We start from the raw sequence: 27,064 nt of genomic DNA, 5'->3' as shown, positions 1-27,064 counted from the left end.
ATACAAACTGGTAATAATACCAAATCCTGTCTCAAATTCTTTTATATGTGAGGACCATCAACCTCTGCTTTTAAAACAAATTCTACTTAAATGCCTAGGCCATGCTTGTAACCATCTGCAGGTTCTTTCTTCATTATATGGCCTACACAGAGAGATTTAATAGTTTGTGTTGGAGATTTTCCAACTAGAGTGTTCTGTATTAAAGAAACTTTGCAAAGGAACCCCTTGCGAAGTTATCCTGTTTGCTGCAGTGTGAACTTTTGGCTGTACACTCAGCTACTCCACACTAAATAGTGGTTTTCAATATTGGAACAGAGAACTGAATTGTACTTCTAACTATGTCCGCTCATGGCTAGGGTAGCTTTTGCCTGAATGTTTAAGCAAATGAGAGGGTGGTTTGCCTGTGGCCCTGATGGATGCCAAAGAGGGAGGCACCTCAATTTGTTATGCTCTGTTGGGCTGCAAGAGTTTAAAACAAGCTGGCTTGGTGTAATTCAATGTAAGTGCCATTTCTTCTAACTGTAGGAATGAATGGGGAGCTGCAATGCAGTCTTAAGCATTTCATGATAACCTCTGATATCCCAATGTATTCAGTGGGGCTTCCTTGCGTATAGGATTGTAGCTTTAAGATGTCAAAAGCAATACAGGGACTCAAATCACCCTTTAAAAAAACACCATTCCGTACAGACAATGTAAAAATGATAGAGGTCTGGTTTGATTTTATATGTCAGCAAGGAAGAACAGAGTTTGTTGCCATCCTTTCCTTCTAAGAACCAACCTGGACCTTGCGATCATCATCTGGGGCCCTGCATATGTGCTCCATTCTCAGGACGTCTCTCATTCAGTTTGAATGTAATTAAAGCTGCCCTAGATGATGGAAGGTAAAATGCCATGTGTTCTCTTCTTAGGGTTAGAAAGGAGTCCGTGTCCTGCTGCTGTTGTAAAATGCAGGAGAGAGTTAACTTTGCTCTGAGGGGAAACGTTTTTGTCAGGCCTTAAAACTAATTATTATTTGTAATTGCATCCTAGGTATGTCAGCTCGGAAGCAAGTTCTATTGAGTTCTGTGTGACTTACCGCCTGGTAAGCTGTATAGACGGTGAGGGAGGCAGAAGAGAAAGACAACTTAAAAATAACATTTGACGCCGCTGCTCGCCCATAGACATCCCTGTATCAAAGACAGTCGCACAGAGCACACCTTGCAGACAGTACTCGCTATATGCCTGCTCGTTCGAGGAGGGCGGGGACACACCATAACTGTGGGAAAATACTGCAGCCTGAGTGCTGGCAAAATACTACAGTATTTATTCGCAAAGGAGGCGAAAAATCCCTATAGTTTTACCTACTATGCGCCCTGGCTTCCAAGTAGGTGCACCTTTGGCTTAACGAACAAGAGACTTTATTTTCCCCCCTTCACCACCACATAAAGAGGAGACACCTCTTTCTTCAGCCTCTCCCCCTTTCATTTCACGCTCCCAAGCCTGGCTTCAAGACTTCTCCGCCGTTACGTTTTTGGCGTGCTGCTCCTCCTCACACAAGATGGGCATTGTTTCAGTCGGGCTACGCGTTTTACGCAGGGCCGCTGTCAGCCCTTGTGCAAAAACGTTGCGCCAGACATCTGGCTCACTGTAGTTTCGGCGCGCGGAGGCTGCGTAAAGCTGCGATGGCGGCGGAGGGAGAAAGGCGCCCCTCCCCCTTGCTCCCGACACCGTTCCGCTTAGTGTGGCGGCGCAACCCTTGCGCTGGGAGGCGACGCTCTGTAACGGGTGTCCGGAACCAGGGGGCGGGTGCGCGCGCGCGAGAGAGAGCGAGTGAGCGATTCCCATCCCTCGGCTACGCCGCTTGCGCAGCGGCTCGTCGGAGGCGAAAAGCTTCAGCCAGCGCCTTTCTCCTCCTGCTGCCTCTGCGCCGTTGGCGTAGCATGTCCCAAGATGGCGTCGCGGTCGTCGTCGTTGGCGGCGGTGGCCGGAGCGCTGGCGGCAGCTGGGGTGCCGACGTGGGAAGAGCTGAGAGGGGGAGCGAGGCGGCGGGCGGCGGGTGGTAGCATTAGGAGCGAGTAGCGGCTGCGGAGAGGGTTTCCCCCTCCCTCTCGGCTGGTGTGTGAGGCAGAGACTCTCCGGGATAGCGGGTCCCCGCGCCTCCTTCCCCCACCCCCCCACCCCGCGGTTGGGAGATCCCGACCTTCTCCCGCGCGGAGCCGACACCCGTCCCTCGCCTGCCTCCCTAGTGGGTGCTCCCACCCCTTCTCCCGAGCGGAGGATGATGAAGCTCAAGTCCAACCAGACTCGCACCTACGACGGGGACGGATACAAGAAACGGGCGGCTTGTCTCTGCTTCCGCAACGAGAGCGAGGAAGAGGTGAGTGAGGGAAGCGGGCGGGCGGGCGGGCTGCGGCTGGAGGTGGGGGAGCACGAGCCAGGATGGGGGTGGTAGTGGTGGGGGGAACTGGGTGGCTATTCAGGGGGAGGGGCGCCAGAAGAAGAGGCTCCCTAAGTGTTGCAAGTGGGGGGGGGCGGTTAGCAATGGCACACCCGACATGCAAGGGAGGCGGGGTATCAAACGGGAAGCTCCGAAGAAGCCGGGGGGAGATGGGGGAGGAGGCTAGATGGGGCTGCTGAAAGAGGGGCAGAGGATGAGGAGATGGGTGGAGCTTGTGTGGGGTGTCTATTCTTAAAGGATTCGTAGGGTGCGAACAACTCCCTTTCCCCAGACGGAGCTTCCCCAGACGGCGTGCCGCAGTTTGAAGGAGGACGGAGGGGCTTCCTCCTTAGTGGCTAGTAGCGAGAGTAACATGCGGTTGTTACTAGGCAAGAAATGATATGACGCCTCTCATTAGCGCCTGTCTCCTGTCTGTGAATCCTTTGGTGCTGGGAGGTGGCAAGACACTTCCGAGAAGCAAAGCTTTCCGTTGTTTAAAAGCTCTGGCTGCACACTTTGCGCCCTCGGGCCCAGAGTGGCCAGATGTCCAGTTGTACGTTCGGTATCTGCACCTTTAAATAGTTATACAAGCTACACTTGATGAAATTCTCCTTCATAAAAGGTGAAAGAGGGCTGTTCTCTTTTGTATCTGGCCATCTTTCCCGGAGCTCAGGAATGTGTGCAATGTAGACAACCTTAATCTCCTAGAGTAGGTTCCTGTGTAAACGAAGGGGGTCCTCATAGGAAGCGCTGAATTGTTACAGGTCTGACCTTAAGTCTCCAGAGGCATCAGAATTAAACTCCCAAGACATAGACAGGCAGGTGGTGCAATAATTTATTTCTAGGGGCCAAAGCGAGGACAGTTGACCAGGGTTTCATACTCTTACCTCTACATCTTTTACGTGGGAAATGTGTGATCCCATGTATGTTTTGGTAACTTCCACAGTGTTCAGTTTGGGCTAACTTCCAAGTAAGTGTGCATGCACATAGGATGGCAGCTTGAATGGGAGTGGCGCAAAGAATCTGAAGTGCTAGCCTCTAGAAATTATGGTTAAAAGATCAAAGGTTGTGTGTGTGTGCAATTGTCGAAACAAAAACTGTTGTGGCTCTTTTCATGTAAAGAATGCTATGCAACAAGTAAATGGTTTAGATTGCAAGTTTTTGGGAATATTGACCCACTTTTTCTGCTGGTAAAGTTCCATGTGAATTGATTGGGCTGTATATCTAATCTGAACTGTTAAAAAGAATGGTTACTAATCTTCTTGGTCTTTAAAAACCAGAAGCATGAGTAAGCAAAACATACTATGGTACAGGGTAAGTATATGATTTTTATAGGAAAGTAACAGGCAAAATCAAATTATCAAGAACACCTCCTGATTTCTAGAGTCACTTAAATGATGTGGATGAATGAAGGAATAGTTTTCTCAAGGCACAATTAAGAGGACAAGAGAGCTCAGTATTGTGATGGGATAGAAATGAGGAAAGCATGCAGAATGAAAGATTTAAAACAATGAACGGTGACATGAACTGGTGTGGCGTGGCATGGCATGGGATTTGGCAGTGATCTCCTACCACCATGCTCAGCTAAGCACATCATATGACATGGCAGAAAGAAATTTGATTCTGGATTTATAAAAAGAAACTGGGATAAAAGGAACTGGTTACTTGCCAGAAATTGCCATTAGAGGGGCTTGTGAGAGAAAAAACGGGATTGAGAGACTGGTTATCCCGACAAGTCCCACCCCCTCCCCACATATTGAAGGGGGTAAACTTGCATTTAAACAGTTTATTTCAGTATAAAATTTATCACATATTTTAGGTTAAACATAAAGATATTCCTGTTAAACAACATGGCATCTTAGATGTAAATTTTATTTAAATAATCTAAAATTTATATAGTGTTGAAGTGTTCAAAGTGCTTAACATGCAAGTAATATATCATGAATCTTTCAATAATTTTCTAAAGCAGGTTAAATTTGGTTATCATCATACTGCAGATAGGCAGCTGAGGTTAAATGAGAGAGCAGCTTCTCTTTACTAACTTCATAACTGAGGTGAGATTAGAATTAAAGATTTATGGAAGTCCTAAGTAAATAGTGCAGTGTAGCAGCTTTCTTAGCTATCATTTAGAACTCCCTAAGTAAATTCTGTTGGATTGGGGTTGTCAATGCAGGTATTTCAGTATGCTCCAGTAGACTTCCAGGTAGTCTTTTGCAGTTTGGACTGAGGAATTGGGTTGAAATCAGCAATTATGGGACATTGTTGGCCTCTCCAGTCACCTGATCTTCTGGACTAAAGCTTGCAGTATTTCTTCTGACCATCTGCAGGAAGGCTCTGTAGAGCAACAGATCATGGTCAGTAATTCCCTCTGCCTGCAAGCTGACTTGGTTGCACAGGGAATATGGTGCCTTGGCCTAGTTGCTGGAGGCTGTTGGTGGATAACAAGGCACCAATATTCTGTCAAGTTAGTTTTACTCAGTTCTCTGTTACTTAAGTTCATTGTGTTGGATCCAGATTGCTGAAATTTATTTTCATTGAAATCAATAGGATTTCCTTTAGTCATAACTAACCAGGCCCTTTGATTTTATTGGGGTCTATGTTAAACTACCGTATTTTTTGCCCCATAGGACGCACTTTTCCCCCTCCAAAAATGAAGGGGAAATGTGTGTGGGTCCTATGGGGCGAATGCAGGCATTCACTGAAGCCTGGAGAGCGAGAGGGGTCGGTGCGCACCGACCCCTCTCGCTCTCCAGGCTTCGTGCAGATCTCCGCAAGGCGCGGAAGCCCAGTGCCGGGCTCCCACGGCTTGCGGAGAGTTGCCTGTTCTGGGGGCTGGGGTCGGGGCAAGCTCGGGCTTCCCCTGCCCCAGCCCCGCGCCTGGGGGAGAAATAAATTTTTTCCCTTTATTTCCCCCCCAAAAAACTAGGTGCACCTTATTGGATGGTGCGTCCTATAGGGCGAAAAATACGGTAGAAGTTAGTTTGAATCCAATGTATTGTCATTCTCATTATATTTGTAACTAGAAGAAATTGCCACCAGGAGGAAAATGAATTGGAGTATAGCCTTTTTAAGGCTTGTAGAAGCACTTACCATAGTTCTACTGCCAGAGTGTCTGTCGGTATATGGCTTGTATTTTTAAACAAAACGTGTACTGTACTATTATTTATTGCACTTATTAGCTGTTTTCTACTTTAGACGTTCCAAAGTGATTTGCATTAAAATCACAAAGCAAAATCACAATAAAATTAACATATCAAAATCTAGCATAAAAGTCAAGTCAAATCACAGAATCAATAAAAACCAGTATTTCTTATCTTACTTTATCTTTAATGAATTCAGCATGACTTACAGAAAATTATTAAAATAATTAAACTTCAGATTACAAACCAACAGAATGAAAGATAAGCAATAATAATAATTTATTAATTATACCCCGCCCATCTGGCTGGGTTTCCTCAGCCACTCTGGGTGGCTTCCAACAGAATATTACAATACATTAGCTAAATTATTATTAAATTTTCTATACTGCCCTTCATCTGAGGATCACAGGGTAGTTTATAATATAAAAACACAAAAATACATACCATAGTAATACTTGCCCACAGTTTAAAATGTCATAGATAGTTTAATCAACCAAAGGCTAAATAACCCCAGCAGAAAGAAAAATGGAATGGCCTTTATTGTAGCAACTTAAAATCAGCAAATGTAAAATCAGTTTGTTCAAAGCCTTTTTGAAAAGGTTTTTGCTTGAGGCCAGAAGGTGTGCCTTCCTGGAGTGGTCATTCTATAAGGCTGACTTCATTTCAAGAAGGCACTCCTACACTTCAGTTGGCAGAGGCATACAGAAGTCAGTGCTGGAAACTGAGATATGAAAACTAGGAGCTAAATGGCTCCCTAAACCTAGGTTATGGGCAGAACAATGAAATGTCTAGGCACACTTTTTATAATAAGAATACAATGCTGAAAAGGAATGAACTGCAGCTAAAATATTACCGTATGTTCATTTTTCACATGGTCTAGTCCTTCCCCTACCCACCCCCTTAATATTCTTGAGAGGGTCTCTTCTCCAGTCTTCAGAGAGTACCTGGAAGTGGGGAGGTAGAAAAAGGTCCTCCTTTCCTTCTACTTTGCAGTTTTAATCTGAAATCTTAGGCACAGTACGAAGAGCTTTGCAAAGAATGAGACAAATCATGAGGGATGAACAGTGGGAGTAGAAACTGCTCTGTGGGAGCGGGAAATAGAAGAAAATTGAATGGCCCAATGCAACAATTGAAGGAGGCTTGGGTCATGTTTAAATAGATTATGAAGCATGTGTGTAGCCGGGGGGGGCAGTTCCCCCCCCAACAAGTAAATAAAAATACTTAACTAACTGACCAATCAGATTGGTTCTGCCACCCTAACAAAGTTCTGCCCACCCTCACAAAATCCTGGCTATGCCCATGTTATGAAGTATAACGATTTATGGGATTCAAAAAAGGACACACTACCATGGTTAGCTATCAACAGCTTTGGATAAGGGTCTGTTGGGTTCATGCTTCAACTTGAAAATAGGGGCAGCTTTGAAAGGGTTTGACATAATGAAAAGAAAACAAAGAGGAGGTAAAGGAGGAAATGTACCTTAGCAGAAACTGCATCTATGCACCACAGCAAAAGGGTTGAGTTTCACATGATCAGCTTTAGGGCTGGTCCAAGCTAGGTCAAATGATATTCCCTCCCCTCCTCTCTTGATATAAATGGGTGGGTTTGAAGAGGTTCCCCACTTCTAGTTTATGAAGCCAGGAATGTTATGCCTGAATTAGCTCAATGAAGGCACAATTCTTAGGCATTTGTGCCTGAAATGGGTAACTAATATCATAACTGAGAGGTTGGCAATGTGTTTGGGGTGGGTCCAAGGTCTTTGTTATCACATTGTGGGTGGGGGGGATGTTGCCATCAAGTGTCATTGATACTTATATATTTTCAAATTGGATTGTTCCTGAGACAACTCAGCACATTACAAAAAAGTGATAAATTCTAATACACCCTAATGCAATCTTATTCTGAGCATTGTAGTGTTGGGAAGAGGAAGTAATCTTCTTAGCACTTAATCGTATGGTGAGATGAAGAATCCTAACCAAACTGAACTCATTTACAATGTGTTTTTAAAGTGTGAGATCTTGAGATAACTTTGTTTCCAAATATGTATTTTCTCATAAATAAGTTTAGTATAGTTTATCAATAACACATTTTTTATGACTAAGCATCATGATGTTGCTAACACTAACACAGCAATTTTAACAATCCTAACCAGTGGTGTCGGTAGACATGGGGTATTAGACTAGTCCCCCAGGAAGCTTCTGCCCGGCTTAGGGAGGAAGGTGTGATTCTTAGATGGGCCCAAGAGCCTTCCCACCACCTTCCCAAAGCCCACCCGGCTTTGAAGGAGTAAGATCCATTAAGTATAGTGGTGTTTACATGTGAAGAATTGTTCATAGAATTATGCTGTAAATATGCAGTTGTTGGATCAGGGTAGAAAGCATGCTGTTCAAAAGATAGTGAATTTGGAACTTTAATGAATTATGAAATGAAAAGTGCTTTTGCCAGGAAACCAATGGATGTAAGTGTATTCCGAAAAATGCTAGGAGGATGAGAAGTTGATCAAGCTTCATGGGAACAACAATAGCATCCATCTTTTTTCATCACAATGAATGAACTATTGTTATCTTATACTTCAAATAGTATTCTGCATTTTAATGTGTTATCTTTATAGCAGTTTTAAATCTTAAAACACATGTTACAATCAGCTTGAGTAGATACTAGAAAGCAGCAGTATCTACTGTAGAACTGGAGTACAAAATCCAAATGGAAACAGTCTAATTCATAATGCTTCTCATGTAAAACATCCTGGACTTGTCAGCTGAAACTTCATTGGAATTTGTTCTTTGTTGTTTCAGTTCAGTCTCACACATGGTAGTGGGGTGTAAGTATTCTTTTCTTGTCAAAAAGTATCCTTCCCTAATATAGACACTGGAAAACAAAAAGCTTTGGAAATCTCTAGTGAAATGTAAATATCACAAATTTACATTGTTGCAAACATAAGCTATGGTCCACTTTCAGTCTTTTCAAATTGCTCCTTGCAAGTAAGTTCATAAAGTTTACTACGATAATGTGTGTTCTGACCACTCATATGCATGTACATTATGACACTTTTGGAACATGAACAGTCTGAAAGTGGGGGCTGCATTTTTAGCATCCCACAAAAAGTGTACTTGCCCCTGAGTTGGTGAGGCTCATCTGATAACACAAACTTGGGCCTTCAGTATCATTGGCCCAGTTGGATGAAATGTTCTTCCAATGAAGATTTGGCAGGTTTCCTGAGTTTCCTGAGGTTTCCTTTTAGACATTTGCTGAAAACTTTTCTATGCTGCCAAGCATACATAGACAGTTAAAGAGGAAGGGAATCTTTTTTTTAACAGTTCTGATCTGTGATTCTGATAGTTTTTGTGGTTTTTATTTATATATGTTATATGAGACTTCATTTTTTATTTTTTTTGCAAATAATGTTTATTCTGCCTATTCATAAGTACATGTGTTTGAGACATTCACAACGTAAAAGGAGGAGACCAAATATTATCATTTTCCAATTTAGAGGTCTTCATTTTTTGCTCACCTGGAACAGTTCTTAATTTTGACAGGCTTCCAGAGAAGTTGGCAATTTTCTCTTTCTTGAAATAAAAATGCGTCAGATATGGGTACCTTATTTTTAAGCATTAAGCAAAAGACTTTTCCATGCTAGATAAACTATTCAGATTCTTAGGATGCAATCCTAACCATATCTCCTCAGAAACTTCACTGGGGCTTATTCCTAGGTAAGTGGGATTAGGATTGAAGCCTTAGGGCTGTATCCAATGTTACATGGGCACCCTCTTTTCTCTCCATGTGGCCCCAAACATAGAATGCATAGATGATGGCCCTAGGTTTGGGGGGAAATTGCCATGTAATAAACTGGCTGCATAAAATGTTCTATCAGATTTTAAGACCCTTGAAAGTTGAAGGTTTGAGGCTTTTCCAGAAAGTGACATGTTCCTACTATCATATGATTTTTGAGAACCGAAGAACAATTGGAGCTTTTTGCTTTTTAGCATATTCTGCAGTTTAAATATTACTTCAGAATGAAAAACATGACACAACTCAATTGCTCTTTAAAAAAAAACAAAACAAAAGAGGAAAGCAACTCCTTTACCCACCCGCTTTTCCATTCTGTGTATATCGTTCATACAAAGACCTGCTTGTTAAGCTGAAGGGAGAGAATCAAACTGTATTTTCCTCACTTTCCCCCCTTCCTTTGTTCCTCACAGTTCTTCAGTTGCTTTTCATAATACCAGATACCTGAACTCACAATGGGTTTTAAGAAAAGGGAACAAAAAGAGTGGTGGTAGAATTGTTAATCAGTGTTATAAGAGAGATCCCAAAATAAATTGATTTCATGACCCCTTTTCTCAGAGTTTAGTAACATTGTTGGGAGGGACTTGGCAGATTGCTTTTACCACTTTCTCAAATGTGCTCTCTTTCTTTCCTATTTCAGTAAGTAGTAGTAGTACGAACTGCAAGAAACAAGCCGCCTTATTTCTGCTATACCTATGTCATTTGCTATTGAACTTTGCCAGAAGCTCCTCCCCCTCCTTCACTCTTTCTGCCATTTGATCACTTTGCTGACAGGTCATGGGAGTGAAGTGAGTATTAAGATCCAATTCCTGCTTGTGTTCTCACACAGTCAGTTGAGCAGTCTTAATAGGTTGTATACACAGTAGGATGCCTCTCACACTTCCCCTGAAGATTTAGAGAAGTGCTATTTGAATTTTTGTTCTGTGGAGCGTTTCAATTTAGCAGATTCCTCCAGGGAATGATCTATGCAAAATTAAAGTTTTTAAATAACTCTGGGTGAGATCCAACATCATGCCAGTGGAAGCAACCTGGGACTTCCTCATCCTCTTCTACCTTCTGCATCCGTAATCTGCTCTGGAGGAAGGGGAAGCCCTGTTTGTGCAGGCGAAAGTGTGTTGCACCAGTGGGACACCACACTGGAATATCATCATTAACAGTATGCTGAGCACATACTTATTAATATGTATTGTATTTATTTGTTGCTTTATACAGAAAGATGGCTCAAAGCAACTTAACAACCAAATAAATTACAAAAATAGCTAAAAATTGATTTCCAACTATATAACAAACAACATAACGTACTTAACCATCTGCAGTTCAAATCAGTGAGAAGTTAATGCTTAACTGGATCATGCCCTTGCTGTTTTCTGAATAATTACTTAATTAGAGCATTGCTTTCAGAATTTAACTGCTGAGTGGTTTTCACTGAGAAATAGCATATATGTTTAAACTTGTATGGAAATTTGAAAATCAGTTTTGCAACAAGCTTTTCTCACCCCATTTTTACCAATTTCAGAACTCTGTTGCATGACCCTCATAGATGAAGAGACATCAGAGGCTTCCCCTTTTATAACCACACTATAGGTTAGGACACAGGATTGTGACAAACCACCTGGCCATAAAGCATTAAGCTTTGATATGTTGGTTAAGAGTTCCTCTGTAGCAAGCTTTTACTGTAGCCAACAAAATGAGAAAGGTTTCTTATTCCAGCAGGTTTTCTTATGGGCTGAAATATTCTTTAGCAGTATATTCTCATGGGGGTGAGTAAGAATATACTAGTGAAAATATTGATGACAGGCCCCTAACAGTTATTCCGTAAATGGATCTAATTCTTTTTTAAAATTATCTAATGATCAAGCTTTGGTTTAGAAATACTGCATGGTAGCATTTCCTGGATTATGTCAGTTCAGATTGCAGGGAGGTGGTCACATGTTTGAATGCTTCTGTTAGTAAAACAAATGCTTGCTGCAAAGAGAACAAATAAGTCAATGAGAAGGCTAGGCTGGAGTCCTTCTCCCCATGACAGCCTTTTATGTGAAGCAAGTTTTAACATAGGACAGCATTCAAACAAATGAGCTGCTACGCAACTTGGGATCTTTATATAATGCAATCTTTATACCTGCATAGTTGGCTTCCTCCTCATGCCCCTCTGACATCACATTAGTCAACATTTTTTAAAGGGGGAATGCTATTATCTATTGTACAAACTCTGGTTTTATTTTAGGGTAGTGTAGTGGTAGTGTAGTGTAGTGTTCTAGTACAAAAGAGAATTTTTCTTTTACCACTTGGATCTTAAGTTTAGCTGGAAGATGTTGAAAAATGTTGTGGACAGCATTTTGAAAATCAACTGAGTAGGCCATGTAACATTTAACCATTATTTAGCAATTTGTGCATGAGCCTCTTTGAGCTCAAGTTCCCTTTCTTTTTCCTGCATGGGCAGGAAGACTTTTGCTGAGTTGATTTTCATTTTCATTTTCAAAGAATCTTGATTTAGTGTTGTGTACCAACTAGGGATCCTCCTTTACAACAAGTAATGGCTAGTTGCAACCAGAGAACCAGACCATAGTTTTAACTGGATCATATGTGTCAGCATGCCCGTTGATACTCCAGAAACTGATACTCACGAAGATTGATGAGGCAATTTATTTTGCTTTAGAAGTCATTCTGAGCATTCCATAGTAAGTCTTATATGAGAATTTGACGGCCTTACAGGCCTGAATGCTTTCTATGAATTTACCTAGAACTAGATTTAGGTTGATCAATTTGTGATCTTTGTTTAAATAACACCATTTTCACATTTAACAACTCCCAAGTGAATACCATGAGGCTTAGTGAGTTGTTACTTCTGATTCTTTTTCATTAGTTCCAAAACTACATCCTGTGCACTACATTGAAAAAGAAGTTTGCTGTATGTATCATACGACCATTTCTGCAGGGATAATGATGCAATGAATTCATTCAGTTTCTCTTCTGTTCTATGCATTCTTCAGCATTCCTATTTTTTGGTCATTTAGTTGTTTAACTGCTTCTGCCTGATTTCTGCTTCTGCTTTCCTTACACTGTGTTCTCACAAAAACGTGTACCAGACAGTTGTATATAGACTAGCTATTCTCTCATGCTACCCTTTTCTCTGCAGGATCCCATAGCAAAGTGATTAATTATACATAGGTGAACATCCTGTGCGCAATTTGTTTCATATAAATCAGTGTAGAATTGTATTGTATTTTGCCTTAGATAATGTTATTCAGTTACATAGTCTTACAAGTGATTTTTTAAGTGTTGGGAATCTTGGAGACACTTTAACTTAGTAAGGCTTATACTCATTTCATAAAGTTATCGGTGATCATCCAATTATTTATTGACTTCGTGCTAGTGCGCATTCTGAAGAGGTGGTGACAGGCACTCTAGCTGAATGATAAGTCTGAAAATGGTTATCAAGCTTATCTAAAACCAAAACATATATCATGAAGCAAGAGCTGACAACTGGGCAAGATAAATAACTCAAGAAAGAGAGGTAAAAGGTAAAGGGACCCCTGACCGTTAGGTCCAGTCGCAGACGACTTTGGGGTTGCAGCGCTCATCTCGCTTTACTGGCCGAGGGAGCCGGCATTTGTCCACAGACAGCTTCCGGGTCATGTGGCCGCTTCTGGCGAACCAGAGCAGTGTACGGAAACGCCGTTTACCTTCCCGCTGGAGCAGTACCTATTTATCTACTTGCACTTCAACGTGCTTTCGAACTGCTAGGTTGGCAGGAGCTGGGACTGAGCAACAGGAGCTCACCCCGTCGCGGGGACAAATGCAGGTGTCTATATTGTGGATTATGGGCATGGCTATCAAATTGTTGTAGACGTTGAGACTATTTATCTGTTCTTTCGTAGGGTTGCTACTGAATTATATCAATTGGAATTTGAAATAGATTGGGAGTTCTGTTGTTATGAGGGTTCAAATCAGTGTTGCCAAGAGGGTAGGGTACGGATAAAATTCTATAGGATGTGGTATTAGTGTGTGAAAACAGCCCAGATCCACTGATCCCAGATATGCACCTCCAAGATGGTGGAGAAGTCAGGCCCAGGCATCTTCACTTGGTCGCAAGTGGTTGATAGCCAGGTGCAAAATGCGCCTGGCACCTAGCTAATGTCCAGTCCTGGATGGGAGCAGAATGAAATATGTGACAGATAAAAAATGAGATGGTCAGTATATATGATGTAAGTCTGATGTAAGCATATCAGACTTTAGTACCTGAAGAATTCATAAGGCATTCTTATCTACTGCTTGGGGGAGCCAATATGTAGAAAAACAGTGCTCCAGTAGTAGGAACTGAACCCTGTTGTGCTACATTTGGGACTTGTGCAGCTCTTTCTGAAACTGGGGAATGGTGCTACAAGGGGGTAGTTCAAGTATGTGCTCTACTGGCATAAGCCTTCATCCTGATGTATGATGTTGGTTTGTAAACAGTTTAGATAGTAAGTGGGGCAGTGCTACATCACTGTGCTTAGTTTGAGATACTGCCTTAGGTAAAGTAGAACAACCCTAAACCAGGCTGTGTGACATACAGATGGTTTTGTTACAGATCCTGCTTTATGGTCTATAATGTGGAAAAATAACAAAATTTAAAGGTTATCCCTTTTTGTTGTTCTTGAATTCAGGAGTTGAAAATCATGCGAATTCATTGGTGCCAGCATAATGTTGTTAGGGCTTTCCTGCACTTTTTGAGAATTTTCTTCACTCTAAGAACTTTCCATCCCTGTTTGAACTCATTATAAGCCTTACATTTTGCATTTTCACTTTTGTAGTCTGTGTTGTGACAGCTAGTTTTTACAGCATTCTGTTCAAAACATGCTTCCTCTTTAAGAAATAGTACCTCTTATGAATAGGCTGTAGGGTTGCAAAGAGATTTTCATTGTAACTTGCTTCCTTCCTGGGGTTGCTTTTTTTCCCTGGACTAGAAAAGTGGAACTCTTCTACCATACCAGAGGAAAACAAACCTATTTACAAGACCCTAGAAGAGGAATAACCAACTTGGTAGCCTCCAGATATTGTTGGACTAAACTCCCATCAGCCCCTACCAGAGGTCTGGGGGGGGCATTTAAGGTTGGTCAGGGGGACGGATGGAGTTGTCTTAGTCTTCCATGCTTGCGTCTGGCAAAGATTCCCACTCATATTAATGCAATATTCAACTTGGAATGGACATTCAGTGATCAAATAGTTCCAAATCTCATAGGTAAAATTGCCTTATAGAAGAGTTACTAGCCAAATAAAGCATCCTATGGAATTGAATGGTAGGATTCAAACACGCCTGTGCAAAGGCACTTGGATCAAGAGCTAGTGCTGGGACCCTTTCCTAGGGCTGGTGCAGTAGCAGTTACTTAATACCACACTATTTATCTCATATGCCTTGCACCCCACAGCTCAATTTGAACTTTTCAGATTCCAAACAGCAGTTCTGATTTGTGACTGAATTTCTGAATTATATGAGGCCTCTTTTCTCTTCAAATTTTCTGTTTTAACTTGAAAGAGTTTCATATACTTATTTCCTTTAGAAGCTCTCCTGGAGAGTGTGGGATACAAAACTGTTGACCATAAAAAGTGTGCCCGCTGTCAGGACAATTAGTCTATAGAAAGGGCAAAACACAACTTGTCATTAAGACCAAACTTTTATGTAGCAAAACAAAAATGCAACAAGCCCGTGTTCTGCAGCATAAATTACTAAATTAATGTGCATTCTTCCATTGAAGGATTTTGAGTAAAAGTGATAATACAACCAAATACAACCATGTCTTTTGCTCAGGTGACATAAAGGCCTCATTCATAAAAAATGCTAAAGCATGGTTTAGCGTTATGAGAATGTGCTTGTGCATGCATCAGATTCTCACCCTCCCATCTTCAACGGCTGCAAGAATGAGTTTGGAATGTTTCACTTCTGCTTTTGAGTAAATGTGAAAGGGGACGAAACCTCCAACATTATGTGGCTTCTTGCAAGTTCATTCCAGATCTTCAGTATGGACAAAGATATATGTATGTGTGCAGGATAAATGCTATGGAACTGGCACATGGATTTACTTTTTCTGAAGTGGTTGTTCTGAAGTGATTGTCTGAATCTATTGTAATCATATTGTCAATTTAATAATTTATGTTGAAATCCCCAGAGCAGCTATCTTCAATCCCTTTGATAATAGTTCTGATGGAGTTCAACATATTATAAGAGTCGTGGCAGGAGTTCGGAGTACCAAGTGCCAGCAGGAGTTTCTAGTTGCAGGGAATGGCTGGATACTCCAACAATGCTTTTAGAGTCTCTAGTCAGGGTTAGGTTTACCACAATATTTTACTGGGAGAATGTGGAGGTAAAAGTGACAGTAAGAGTATTAATGTTTAAAGAATACTGTCATAGAACACCTCTTGAAAAAGGAGGTATCTTCAAGTTCCTTGGTGTAGTATGTCTGTTAATAACATGGAATGCAGGAGGTGAAAACAAAACAGACTTGCTTTTCCTATTCAGATTAGTTCTTCTGAAGATCCTGATGCACCCCTTGAAGAATGTCTTGCCTTTTGTTAAGACAGCTCAGCCAGATGCTCAACCAGCTGGTGTCCTCACATAGTGGGCCATGATGGAAATGGTTGGACTCTCGGGCTACCACCAGTGGAAAGGTGGATGTTGACTCCAGGAGCCTGCCCAGGCACTGTTAATGAGAAACTCTCCCCCATTGCTCTTGGTAATCAGTAGGTGCATTCCCACTTGAGGAAGTCTCATACAAGCCTGTCCCTCTGGAGTGGTGAGTCAGGCTGTACTTCCAACATAGTGGTGGAGGAGGCGGTTGCCCTTCTCTGCACACATTCAAGCTTGTCAAGATCCTTCTTAGACTGTGGTGCCCAGAACTGGACACAGTACTCTAGATGTGGCCTGACCAAGGCAGAATAGAGCGGTACTGTTACTTCTCTTGATCAGGACACTGTTACTTTTTATGATGCAGCCTGGAATAGCATCAGCTTTTTGCTTTGCTGCTGTATCACACTGTTTGATCTACAAGCTCCTTTAGTACCCTTGGGTCAGCTAGCCAGGCACTGGTGATTTGAATTCATTTAAAGTAGCTAGGTGTTCCCTTACCACCTTTTTTTTTTTATCTTGGGCTTCAACTCCCTTCTTGCATTGTTTATTCTTTTACCACAAGGTTGGGCACTGCTTTTCTTTGGGGTGAAGAGGCAAAGTAGGTGTTGAGCAGTTCCACCATGTCTCTGTCACTGAGTAGCATTTCTCCTTCTTCTCCCCGCAAGGGATCTGCTACTTGCTTATTTTCCCACTTACTTCAAACATAGTTGAAGAAACTTTAAAAATTATTTTTAACCTCTCTTGCAAGCCTGAGTTCATTCTGAGCTTTGGCCTGCTTGACCACCGGTACCTGCAACCGTTGGCTACTCATGTATACTCTTCTTTCATGATTTCTCCTTTCTTCCATAGAACCATAGAATTGTAGAGTTGGAAGGGACCACATGAGTAATTTCTTATACATGCCCTTCTTACATCTCAGCTCATCTGTAAGCTTCATATGCAGCCACACAGTTTCTTTGGATGCTTACTTGTTGGAATTGTCTGCCTTTGTGCCTTCTGTATGTCACCTTTAAGAAACTCCCATCCCTCTTGGATTTGCTTTTCTTTGAGTATTTCTGACCATGGGACTTGACCCAGTAGTTCCTTAAGCTTTTTCCTTTGCCTGTGTATAATGAAACTCAAGAGGACATGATGACTCCATAAGTATAGAGAGAAGATTAGCAAAAAAGAAAGTGAGAGATTTCTTATAGGAACTTAACCCCCACCCCCGTCAACAGCTTTCTTTTGTAGCAAGATTGTATTCTGAAGTTGGACAACCATATAATGAAATAATGTATATATGCAAGTACTCTGTTTCCCCCTGGTAGGTGCTGTTAGTGAGCAGTAGTCGTCATCCAGATAGATGGATTGTCCCAGGTGGTGGTATGGAGCCTGAAGAGGAGCCTAGTGTGGCTGCAGTGCGGGAAGTTTGTGAAGAGGTAAATCTCCAAAACTTGCTTCGGACCTAAACTGTTCATGCTGCTTATCAATTTCTTATTATTTTTCCTTGCTCTTCTCAAAACAGTCCCTCTATTGAAAAAAATTTCTAACCAATTAATAGTGTTGTGGTTTTGTTAACTCTTTATGAACAAAACTCATTGTTAGTTCCATCTGTGAGTTGAGATGGATACTGCTGTAGAATTTGCCCTAGTACTCATAGCTATAATAGTTATTATGATGCAGGGCAGGGATTTTCGAATACTTCACTGAGTACCTCTTTCAACAGATTGTTAATAGTATTGCCAGTTGACTTCAGGCACTGGGGTCTAGAGTTCATATATGTAGATATGTACTGTCTCTTGGTGATGTGCTTCCCTCAAATGTAGCTTTGAGAGGGTGTGGTGTGAAACACCAGATTACATGCATACATATGTGCATTTAACCCCTCGTTTTCTTGGCCCAAATTTTCTCTCACCCCTCCCCTCCCCTGCTGGTTTTAAACACTTCATGATGTCCCTTCTCAAAGCCGCTTAACTCACAAACACTGGGGGACGGATAGCAGCTTTGGGGGCAATTGTAATCATGAAAATTACATGAGGAAAGGATTAAACATCCTCTACTCTAGTGCTGCTATCAGAAGCCAATCCTCTCCCCCGACCCTCCCAGCTGTTTTTAAGCTTTGGATCTTCCATAAGCTTTTTCCGTCATAGACCTTCTACACCATGTGTAATTTGGCCCAGACTGAAATATTGAGCTGTAACTTAGAACATTAAATCTTTCTTTCTTCTCTTTGAATTTCTCACAGGCTGGAGTGAAAGGGACATTAGGAAGATTAGTAGGAATTTTTGAGGTAAGTATAAGCATTTTGAAGAGTTGATTAAGATTTTTCTCAATGGCCCTGTTCACACATCCCTGTAAGCTACAAACAGTGCTTGGAATGAACTACTGTGGTTTGGCAAAGTTCAATGAAAGTAGTTCCTATAATTGCTAGGTGAAGTGAACATGAATTAACAGTTGCTTTGCAAAGGAACTCTAGTTCAAGTTTGTTCTCTTATGTGTGTTTTTGACTCTTTAGACCAGGGATGCAAAACTACTTATAGAAGGATAAATTATAACAGGGTTCCTACCAATGCCAGTCAGCTGATGACTGCGGTCAGTGAGTCCCACTTACCAAGGGACAATCAGAAGCTGGCTATGTCTTTACCTGCCCCATAAGCCAGTGTCATATATGATGTTTGATGTCTAGTGTGGGACAGGTGGGTGTGATTTGAAGCCCTAGTGGGCTGGAGGTTTCCCTCCATCATCACTTCTGCCTTACTTTCACTTGCAGATGCAGCCATTGTGGTATCATGCATGTTACATGATTGAATTTTGAAAACATAGAGCATCCACTGAGACAGATTGTTCAATTTCCCTATGTTTTGTAGGTTTCTCAAGACTGAGGAGCTAGAAAACAGTAACGTTTGGCAAGATGTCAGGGCAAAACTAGTAAAATTTACGTTGGAAATGTTTTGACTTGTTTCGTGTTGTAACTACTTTTGAATCTTCATCATTTATCTTGGTAGGGCTTTGCTGTTGGTGGAAATGTTTTAACAATATACCTATCCCTACTTTCCTTAAGAATAAACTTTTGCAGGTATTATGAACTTTGGAACCTAACTTTAATGCTGCTCCTCCTTTTAGAACCAGGACAGAAAACACAGAACATATGTTTACGTACTTATTGTCACAGAAGTATTGGAAGACTGGGAGGACTCTGTGAATATTGGTGAGACACTTACATTCATCTGTATTCCTGATTCTCTGTAGGATTGTAATAGCAGAATCCTCTTCTCTGTATTAGATTCAGCTTTATATCAGGTGTGGAGACTGCAATCCTCTCACCCTTTCTTTTTGGCCCTTGGGATTCGCCCCCAGGCCACACTTTTCACTAGCCCTGTTTCACACCCTCCTTTACTGCTTTTGCCTGGCTTCTTGAACTCTGGTAGATGTTGCTTAACCGGATGAATGTAGGGGTGTGGGTGGGTGTAGCAACCTCTGATTTTTGTGTGCCTGGAATGCAGCCTACAGTATAAGAATGGCATTTGATTCTCTGTCCACCTTTGTATCTGGCTCCACCCACCGCTGGCATGTGGCCCCTGGATGGTTGCCCGTGAGGGAATGCAGCTCTCAGGCTGAAAATATTTTTCTCACTCCTGTTTTATGTAGGTGATTGTGGCCGGGGTGGGGGGAAGAAAGTGTAAGAATTAGAATTGTACTGTTTGGTTTAAAGTAGAAAAGGACAACCATCAGCATACAGCTGCCAAAATACTCGTGACTTGGCAGCTCTTGTCAGACTCCTTTAAATTCCAGCTTCTTGTAAAAAAAGACAGATAAAGAATTCTAGTACTGATGATTTTAAAGAGAATTTGATTTAAAGAACTGAACAGTCACAAAGAGGGCTAAAAACCAGATTTTGGAAGTGGAAGAGTCTTAACTATCTGTTTCCCTGATTATTATTTTTTTTGCAGAATCACTGATTTTTTAATTTTTGTTTTCCCATGTATAGCGTGTGTTTTGAAAAGGAAATTTACTTTTTTTTAAAAAGGGGGAAAGGAAATTTACTAATTGCCCCTCCTATAGCAGTCTCAAATCATTGCAAAATTCATATTAATGTATTATTCTTTTCATCCAGTGCTTCTTCATGCCCATGTTTTTATTCACTTTTCTGTATAATAATAATAATAATAATAATAATAATAATAATAATAAAAATAAATTTTATTTATATCCTGCCCTCCCCAGCCAAAGCCGGGCTCAGGGCGGCTAACAACAATAAAACAGTACAACAGTACAACACAACACAAGACTCTAAAATCATTCATTATAAAATTAATTCATAACCACTGGCAACCGTTGGGCCAGAGCTCCGCGAAGATTGCCGAAGGAGGGAGTCAGGCTGTGCCCTGGCCAAAGGCCTGGTGAAACAACTCTGTCTTGCAGGCCCTGCGGAAATATGTCAAGTCCCGCAAGGCCCTAGTCTCTTGTGACAGAGTGTTCCACCAGATCGGAGCCACAGCCGAAAAAGCCCTGGCTCTAGTATGAGGTTATACATCCTGTAGAATAGCATATTACTTAGAAAATTGCTTCTTACCAAATTTATTTCCCAGCTTCAAATTAACCACAGTCCTAACCTTGTTTACTTAGATGTAAATCCTATTGAAATCAGTGGGGCTTATTCTCAGATAAGTGGGATTAGGATTGCTGCCTAAATTATTTACAGAATGGAAAGAGATGCATATATCTCTCAATGAACTTCACAGGCAACACAGTGATACACAGTTTTCCCTATAACTTTCCTTCTCCCATTGATTTTCTCTAAGAAAAGTGAGCAGCTGCATTCTGTTAGTCTCAGGAGCTTCCTTACTAAATGCACTATTTTCCAGCTCATTCTCCTTTAGAAGAAACAAATGAGATGTTGGTTTTATTTTAATTTTGGATAATATTTGTTAAACTAAAGATTTGCTGTTGTAATGTACTGTAGGGCTGAAGACCCTTCCTCCTCCAAGCGCCACATTCCTTTGGAGAGCTGGTTATTGGGGACAGCATATTGGCATGACTGGGGCCAAAGCCCAAAGTACACTACCAAAGGATATACATCCCATTCTCTTACCTTGCTTTTGGGCTTCCCATAAGCATCTGGTTGCCACTGTGAAAACACAATGCTGGAGTAGATGGGCCATTGGCCTGAACTAGCAGACTCTTCTCGTGTTCCTCCCATACATGTGCTGATCTGCTGGTAGGAGGGAAACCGCTCAAAGGTGGGGAAAGGAGAACCTGAAGAGGGTATGAGGTTCTAGGGAGAGGCTGGTGGGATGGTTGGGAAGGCCTAGCATTCAAAATTGAGCCCACAGGCTAGAGGTTGATCCGTGTCCCCCCCCCCCGGGTTGTATTGTGTGAAGTTAATTGTTACAATTGTATATTGAAGAAGTGAACCTTCAGTGAGTCATCGTATCACAGGTGCCATTGAATTACTGTGTGCTGTTGCAGTGCATTTGCAGTAGGAATAGGCATACTATATGTCTGTGAAAATTATCTATAGAAGGAACTATAAAATCATCAATTGCTTTGCTGTGTTACTAATTCCCCCCTCCCTCTATTTCTACAGGAAGGAAACGGAAATGGTTTCAGATAGATGACGCCATAAAAGTTCTGCAGTATCACAAACCTGTGCAGGCTTCATATTTTGAAACCTTGAGGCAAGGCTATTTGGCTAACAATGGCACTCCTGTTGTGACCACATCATTCTCAAAGGAGAGTGAACTGTCCGACATCAGATGACTGAAGATGACCTTTTGAGAGAAACAGATTTTGAAAAGTAGACTGAAACTTGGATTTCCTTTTCTCCCCTCTTCTTGCCTCTTTCACATGCTTCCTCTTGTCAGACACGACATCAGCGGCAGCCTTTGGCAGAGCAAATATTTGAGTGTTGCATTCTAGTGCAAAGTGGGGTTTTCTTGCTTTTTCTTGGATATGTATTTTGTAAAACACATATTGTGCATGAAGTGCCCCTTCCCTATTAACACAGTTTTGACAACCTGAAAGTCAAGGCTACTAGCTTCACCTCTGCCTTGTCTTCTGAAATGCCCCTATGTATGTTGTCCCAGCCATAGCTAGGCCTCTTTATCCTTTCAGTTAAAGAAGGCTGAAATGTGAGCTCAGTTCTTTTAAGTCTTAGATTTTGTACAGTAAGGTGCTGTTGAGATCTGTGTGGTGGTCACTTTCTCAGCGCATGCGTGTAACCTTTTTTTAGATGGAGAAGCCTAACACTTTGATTTTGTGGGATTTTTTTTTTAATGAGCTGCTTCTGTAAAGGAGGGCTTCATAATCTTGTTTGCCTTTTGTTTTTTTAAAGAAACTTATTTTGTGACAGTGCTAGTGGCTGGGCCGGTTTGACTCCCCCACTCCCTTACCCAAATTTAGAACAGTGACACTTAGAGGAGGCGGCCAAGTTACAATACCCTGTGAGGCATTCTTGGTGCTCCGTTCTTTCTACAGGTTCAGTCAATACGTTGATCATCTTAACAATGAACAGAAATGCAAGGAATTTGGTCACCACTCACTCAACAGCATACGGCCTCAGAAACTAAATGAATTCCAGCCTCAATAAATAGGAATCAGGGATTCAAAATGAGTTTTAAAACTAGTGAACTGAAGCATCGAGCCACCGATGCTTTCTGCTGGTGTGCAATTCTTTCTCTTCCTGCTGCATACTGCTGATATCTCTTCTTGTCCACATGCCTTACACCCTACTAAACTGGATGTTGTAATTTGTGCTACAACATTGGATTGTACTTTTGAGTGTCACTGCATGGTGGGACAGTTGCATTATGTCCCTGAAAAGAAGTCACAGGGAAAAGCTTCAGGTGTTCAATCTCCTTTGTAGCATTGCAGCACTTGTAAATGCACCACGGAGCATGCTCAAATGTAAACTTTATCCCTCAGTGGCAAAGGTACAACTGGGTCCCAAGCAGAAATGCTGATGTGGAGAACTGTGTCATTTAATAGGATACCTAACCTGATGCATTGGCACATGTCACATGTTTGTTTCTATTGATGTATGTTTCATGCTGTCTTGATTTGCCAACAGTGTTGTCTAGTTGGGAGATTTTGGAAAGGGTTGTGGGAGGGGGTGGGCCTGGGGAAGGTTTGGGGAGGGGCATTAGTTAATCCCTGGCTTGGGACAGGACCTAGTTGCTGTATTTGGTGACTTCTTCTTTGTCAGATTATAGCCAAGATGTGAAATTAAACCTGCAGTACTCTTATTTAATTTATCATTATCTCTTCCCATTATATACTTAACAACATAAAAAATATATGAAATAGTCATGCAGCATGAAGTAAAAGTATACTTTCTAATTTGGAAAGTTGCTGTCAAATTTGAGATACAATTCTGTTTATTTGCTTGAGTTCCCTATTTTTAGTGAATGGGATAGCATTCCATAGTGTGGGATCACAATGGCAAAAGTGAAGCCAGTGATCACTAATGCCAAAAGTTTTTACACAGGAGAAGGCTGAGAGGCATTATTCAATGAGTGGCTTAAACGTGAATGTCTAGAAAAAATCTGAAATTATGCTGCGCCACTTCGCTGCCCTTCATCTTAAAAAACAAAACAATAAAAATTTAATTCAAAGGGCTTGACTAGTGTCTTGAAGTGTACAATATAATTTCTCGTACTACGCTATATGTGGCACTTTCCAATATAGCAAACTGTTGCCTTCAGCTAAGGCGTTTTGTGTCTCATTGAATAGATTAGGCATGAAAGATTGAAAGAGAACTGAGATGCCTGTAAGGGTGACTGCAGTTTTAATATCTACAGCATGCACACTTTTATAAATAAATAAAAAACACTCTAAAATGTTTTTATAGGGCTGTTAAACTGACAGTTTAGAATAGAATATCGTTAATGATTTGCTAACAGCATTTTTTTTTGGGGGGGTGTCCAGGAAAAATAAATTGTGCCAAGAAAGTAGTTTAATCTGGGATGGATTTATGCTGTTAATTCAACTGCAGTGAGTGGCTGATGTTTGCCTTCTTAACTGGAAATGGAAGATGCAGCTCCTGAGGTTCAAATAGTCTGGAATTCTTCCCAGTTGTGTATTTTAACCCAGTCCTTGCTCCAGCTTATTAAGCCTCACCTTTTCACCTTCTATTAATGCACTATAGAGATAAGTCTACAGCTTTCCCAGTATCTCAGGGTATTCTGTAATTAACAATTCATGAAACTTCCTTAGCAAGATAAATGAAAATGTCACCACATCAACTCACCTTTTCAGAGCATTTCTAATTACACTGGAACATTCTGCATTGGCAAACAATGCATCTAACATAGGGTAAGTTATGCGGTGTTTAGATTCAAGCACAACAGTACTAAGAAGGTAGACTGATCCTCCGTTAAGAGTTAAGAAGTCTTAATTTAGATTTCCTGCTGTGCTTTACCATAAAAATGCAGCTTTCTTTGGTCTCTAAATCCAAAAAGCTTTTAGATTTATATACTGTATTCAGGTCCTGCTGAAAAGGGAGGTGAAAATGCTTAAGAATTATTTCCTTCCAATAAGCTTTAGATTTAAATTGAGGCTGAGCATCCAACATACTGAAGACTGCATCTGCCCCTCCACCTAACCACCTGTGCATCCCATAGACCTTGGGAACCCCAGCTTTTATTTTATATGTAAATTTCTAGTCTTTAACAGTTGCAGAGAGGAGGTTAAATCTTTGATTGCAAAAATAATTGCTGAACTTGTGCACTTGAGTCAGACAAATGCTGGTACATCATGAGCAGTGTGATAGATCTGTTGATACATATTTACAAATAATTCATTCTAAGTCCAGATTTAATGCCAGTGCTTAGTGTATTGTTCCTCATTTAGGTGAGGTCTATGTTGGCTTTTGCATTGAAGCAGCCCTACTTAAATCAGGGTTGTCTTGCTGCTTAAAACTAGTTTTGGCAGCAAGTTTGCAAGTAACTGCTGGGTAATCTTCATGAAGCTGAAGCACGGTAGCATTGTGAGTGAATGTACAACCTCTGCTGTTTTTCCAGTATGGAGAGAGATGGATTTTCTTTGCTGGGGGGACAAACCAGCTTCAGGCTCTCTGCAGTTTTATCTGTCATCCTGTTGCGGAAAACGCAATAGTGATTTTCTAATGACATCCCTTCTGTGTTTCAGTGTCATAGATTAGAAAGTGTGTGATGTAGAGTAAATAGAATATGCTGGAGTGTTTTGATGTATCTAATTAATATTTTTGGGTTTAACCTTGAATTAGCTCCCATTAGATCCTCTTGGAAATAGGAAAAAAAAATCTTTGTATGAAAGTTTGACCTGAAATTACCGTCATTATTTTAGATGCAGCATAGCTCTTATTTCCCAAAAAACTTTATACTTGTTGTTAGCCATATTCTTGTAATCACACCACTCTGTCGCCAACTCTCCTTTTTTCTAAGAAGCCCTCATTTTGTTAACTAGTTTAAAATTTTGCCAATAAAGAAATGGAGTGCCATTCTATCCTAGTTAGTGGTTATACTAGAACTTACAAAATAAGAGATTGTTGAGCTGCTTGTGTTCTGGAAAAAAAAAAAGCTTAGTTAATTCTGAGGCAATTACAATTTGGCTTACCCAGCCCTCTGAATACCCAGACTTACTTCTCAGCTACCACCTACCCAGCCCCTTCCCTCTCACTTAACCATCAGTCCCTCAGCCTGACTTGCTTTGCAAGTATGGCAGGTAGCAGCAGTGGGCTGTGGAGTTAGGCAGGGAAGAGATTTCTTCATGTCCCCTTTCTGGCCTATGGTGCACTGCACAGCCACAAATAGCTCTGGGGTACAGAGTTTTCCCAAGGGCTGCTGGAAGGGTGGAATGTTTACCTCCCTTTCTTTCCTTAAAGCTGTAGCTAGCTGCTGCCACCTATATCAACACCATAAAAAGGGCTGAAGGGAAGAGGGATGTTGGGGTGTGCATGTCTGTGGGCAGGTTCAAAAGACAGGAGTTGAGAGAAATTTGAATTAAAATTTGATCCAGAGAAGAAGTTGGGGGTTGCAATCCTTTTTGTAAATGAGCATTACACAATTTGGAGGATGAGCCTCCTAAACCTTGTTCTTCCGAGCCAAGAAGTACAAGCTCAGCAACATAACTTCTTCCAACTTGGGTGTCGTTTTTCATGAAAGTAAGATAATTGATGAAATTTGATTCAAATTCCTGCTGATTCTGAAATCAGATTCCTTAAAATGAGTTACTCTTTAAGAATTAAAATTGGAGTATGTATTAGTGAAAAATTCCAGGAATCTTGTGTGGTGGTGACTGAATTCACCTGTTTTCTAACATTAAAAGTGCAACTTGCCTGAAATGGGAAAATAACAATTTAAATCAATATTGTGCGTATTTCATAATGCTTTGTCTGGTTTTATTCATCTGTCAATATGGTTATATCCAGACACCGGGCGTTGTACTCTTTTGGTGGTGGGGTGGGGGTAGCGTGTGTGCGTGAGAGAGAGAGAGATGGCAGTGTTGTGGGCCTGTTTTACACTGGAGTGGTATGTAGGTATGTATGCTTTAATCTCTGTAATAAAGAAGCTGCTTTTGAGTACTATTTGCCACTTCTCATGACAACAGATTTTATTAGAACCATTAATACATTTTTTCAGAATGATCGTTTGCTAAGAATGAATGTTGAACTGTCCATGTAGTTTGATTGGCATTTTAGTCTTTCACATGTATGTTTGGTAAATAATGCAAGCGATCATTCAACGAATCTTGGTGTAATATCACAGCTACTTGCAAAAGCAAATAACCTCCTTGAAGGGGTATACCTTTAAAAAACAAAACAAAACCCAGACACACCTCCTACCATCAAAACAGTTTCTCCATGGTAGAATTGTGGAGAAATTTCCGTACAGTTCAAGCATGGTCCTCTACTTGTAAATTTAGGCAGGGTTTCCCAAACTTGGGTCTTCTACTGTTTTTGAACTACAACTCCCATCATCCTTAGCTAGCAGGACCAGTGCTCAGGAATGATGGCAATTGTAGTCTGAAAACAGCTGGAGACGTAAATATGGGAAACTCTGATTTAGAGGATACCAGTGCTGCTTAAGGCTTGTTAACTTAATGTCTCACATGACCATCAATGCTTACTTTCGTTTGGCACTCTTTAAGAGGGAGGGGTAGGA

At 41.2% G+C, this 27,064-nt stretch overlaps 1 protein-coding gene across 1 annotated transcript; it reads left to right on the top strand.

The window, feature by feature from the left end:
• The first annotated feature begins 1,841 nt into the window (after window positions 1-1,841).
• Window positions 1,842-26,487, top strand: NUDT3 (nudix hydrolase 3). The gene is made up of 5 exons (XM_053393038.1): window positions 1,842-2,356; window positions 17,252-17,362; window positions 18,169-18,213; window positions 19,047-19,131; window positions 21,511-26,487. The coding sequence occupies exons 1-5, from the start codon at window positions 2,258-2,260 to the stop codon at window positions 21,681-21,683; spliced, it is 513 nt and encodes a 170-aa protein (XP_053249013.1). The 5' UTR covers window positions 1,842-2,257; the 3' UTR covers window positions 21,684-26,487.
• Window positions 26,488-27,064: the final 577 nt, after the last annotated feature.

This window comes from Podarcis raffonei, chromosome 6 (genome assembly GCF_027172205.1).
Source record: "Podarcis raffonei isolate rPodRaf1 chromosome 6, rPodRaf1.pri, whole genome shotgun sequence".
In the NCBI taxonomy this organism is placed as follows: domain Eukaryota; kingdom Metazoa; phylum Chordata; class Lepidosauria; order Squamata; family Lacertidae; genus Podarcis; species Podarcis raffonei.
Note: the sequence above shows the minus strand (reverse complement) of the source record. Positions and strands in the feature narration are given on the sequence as shown.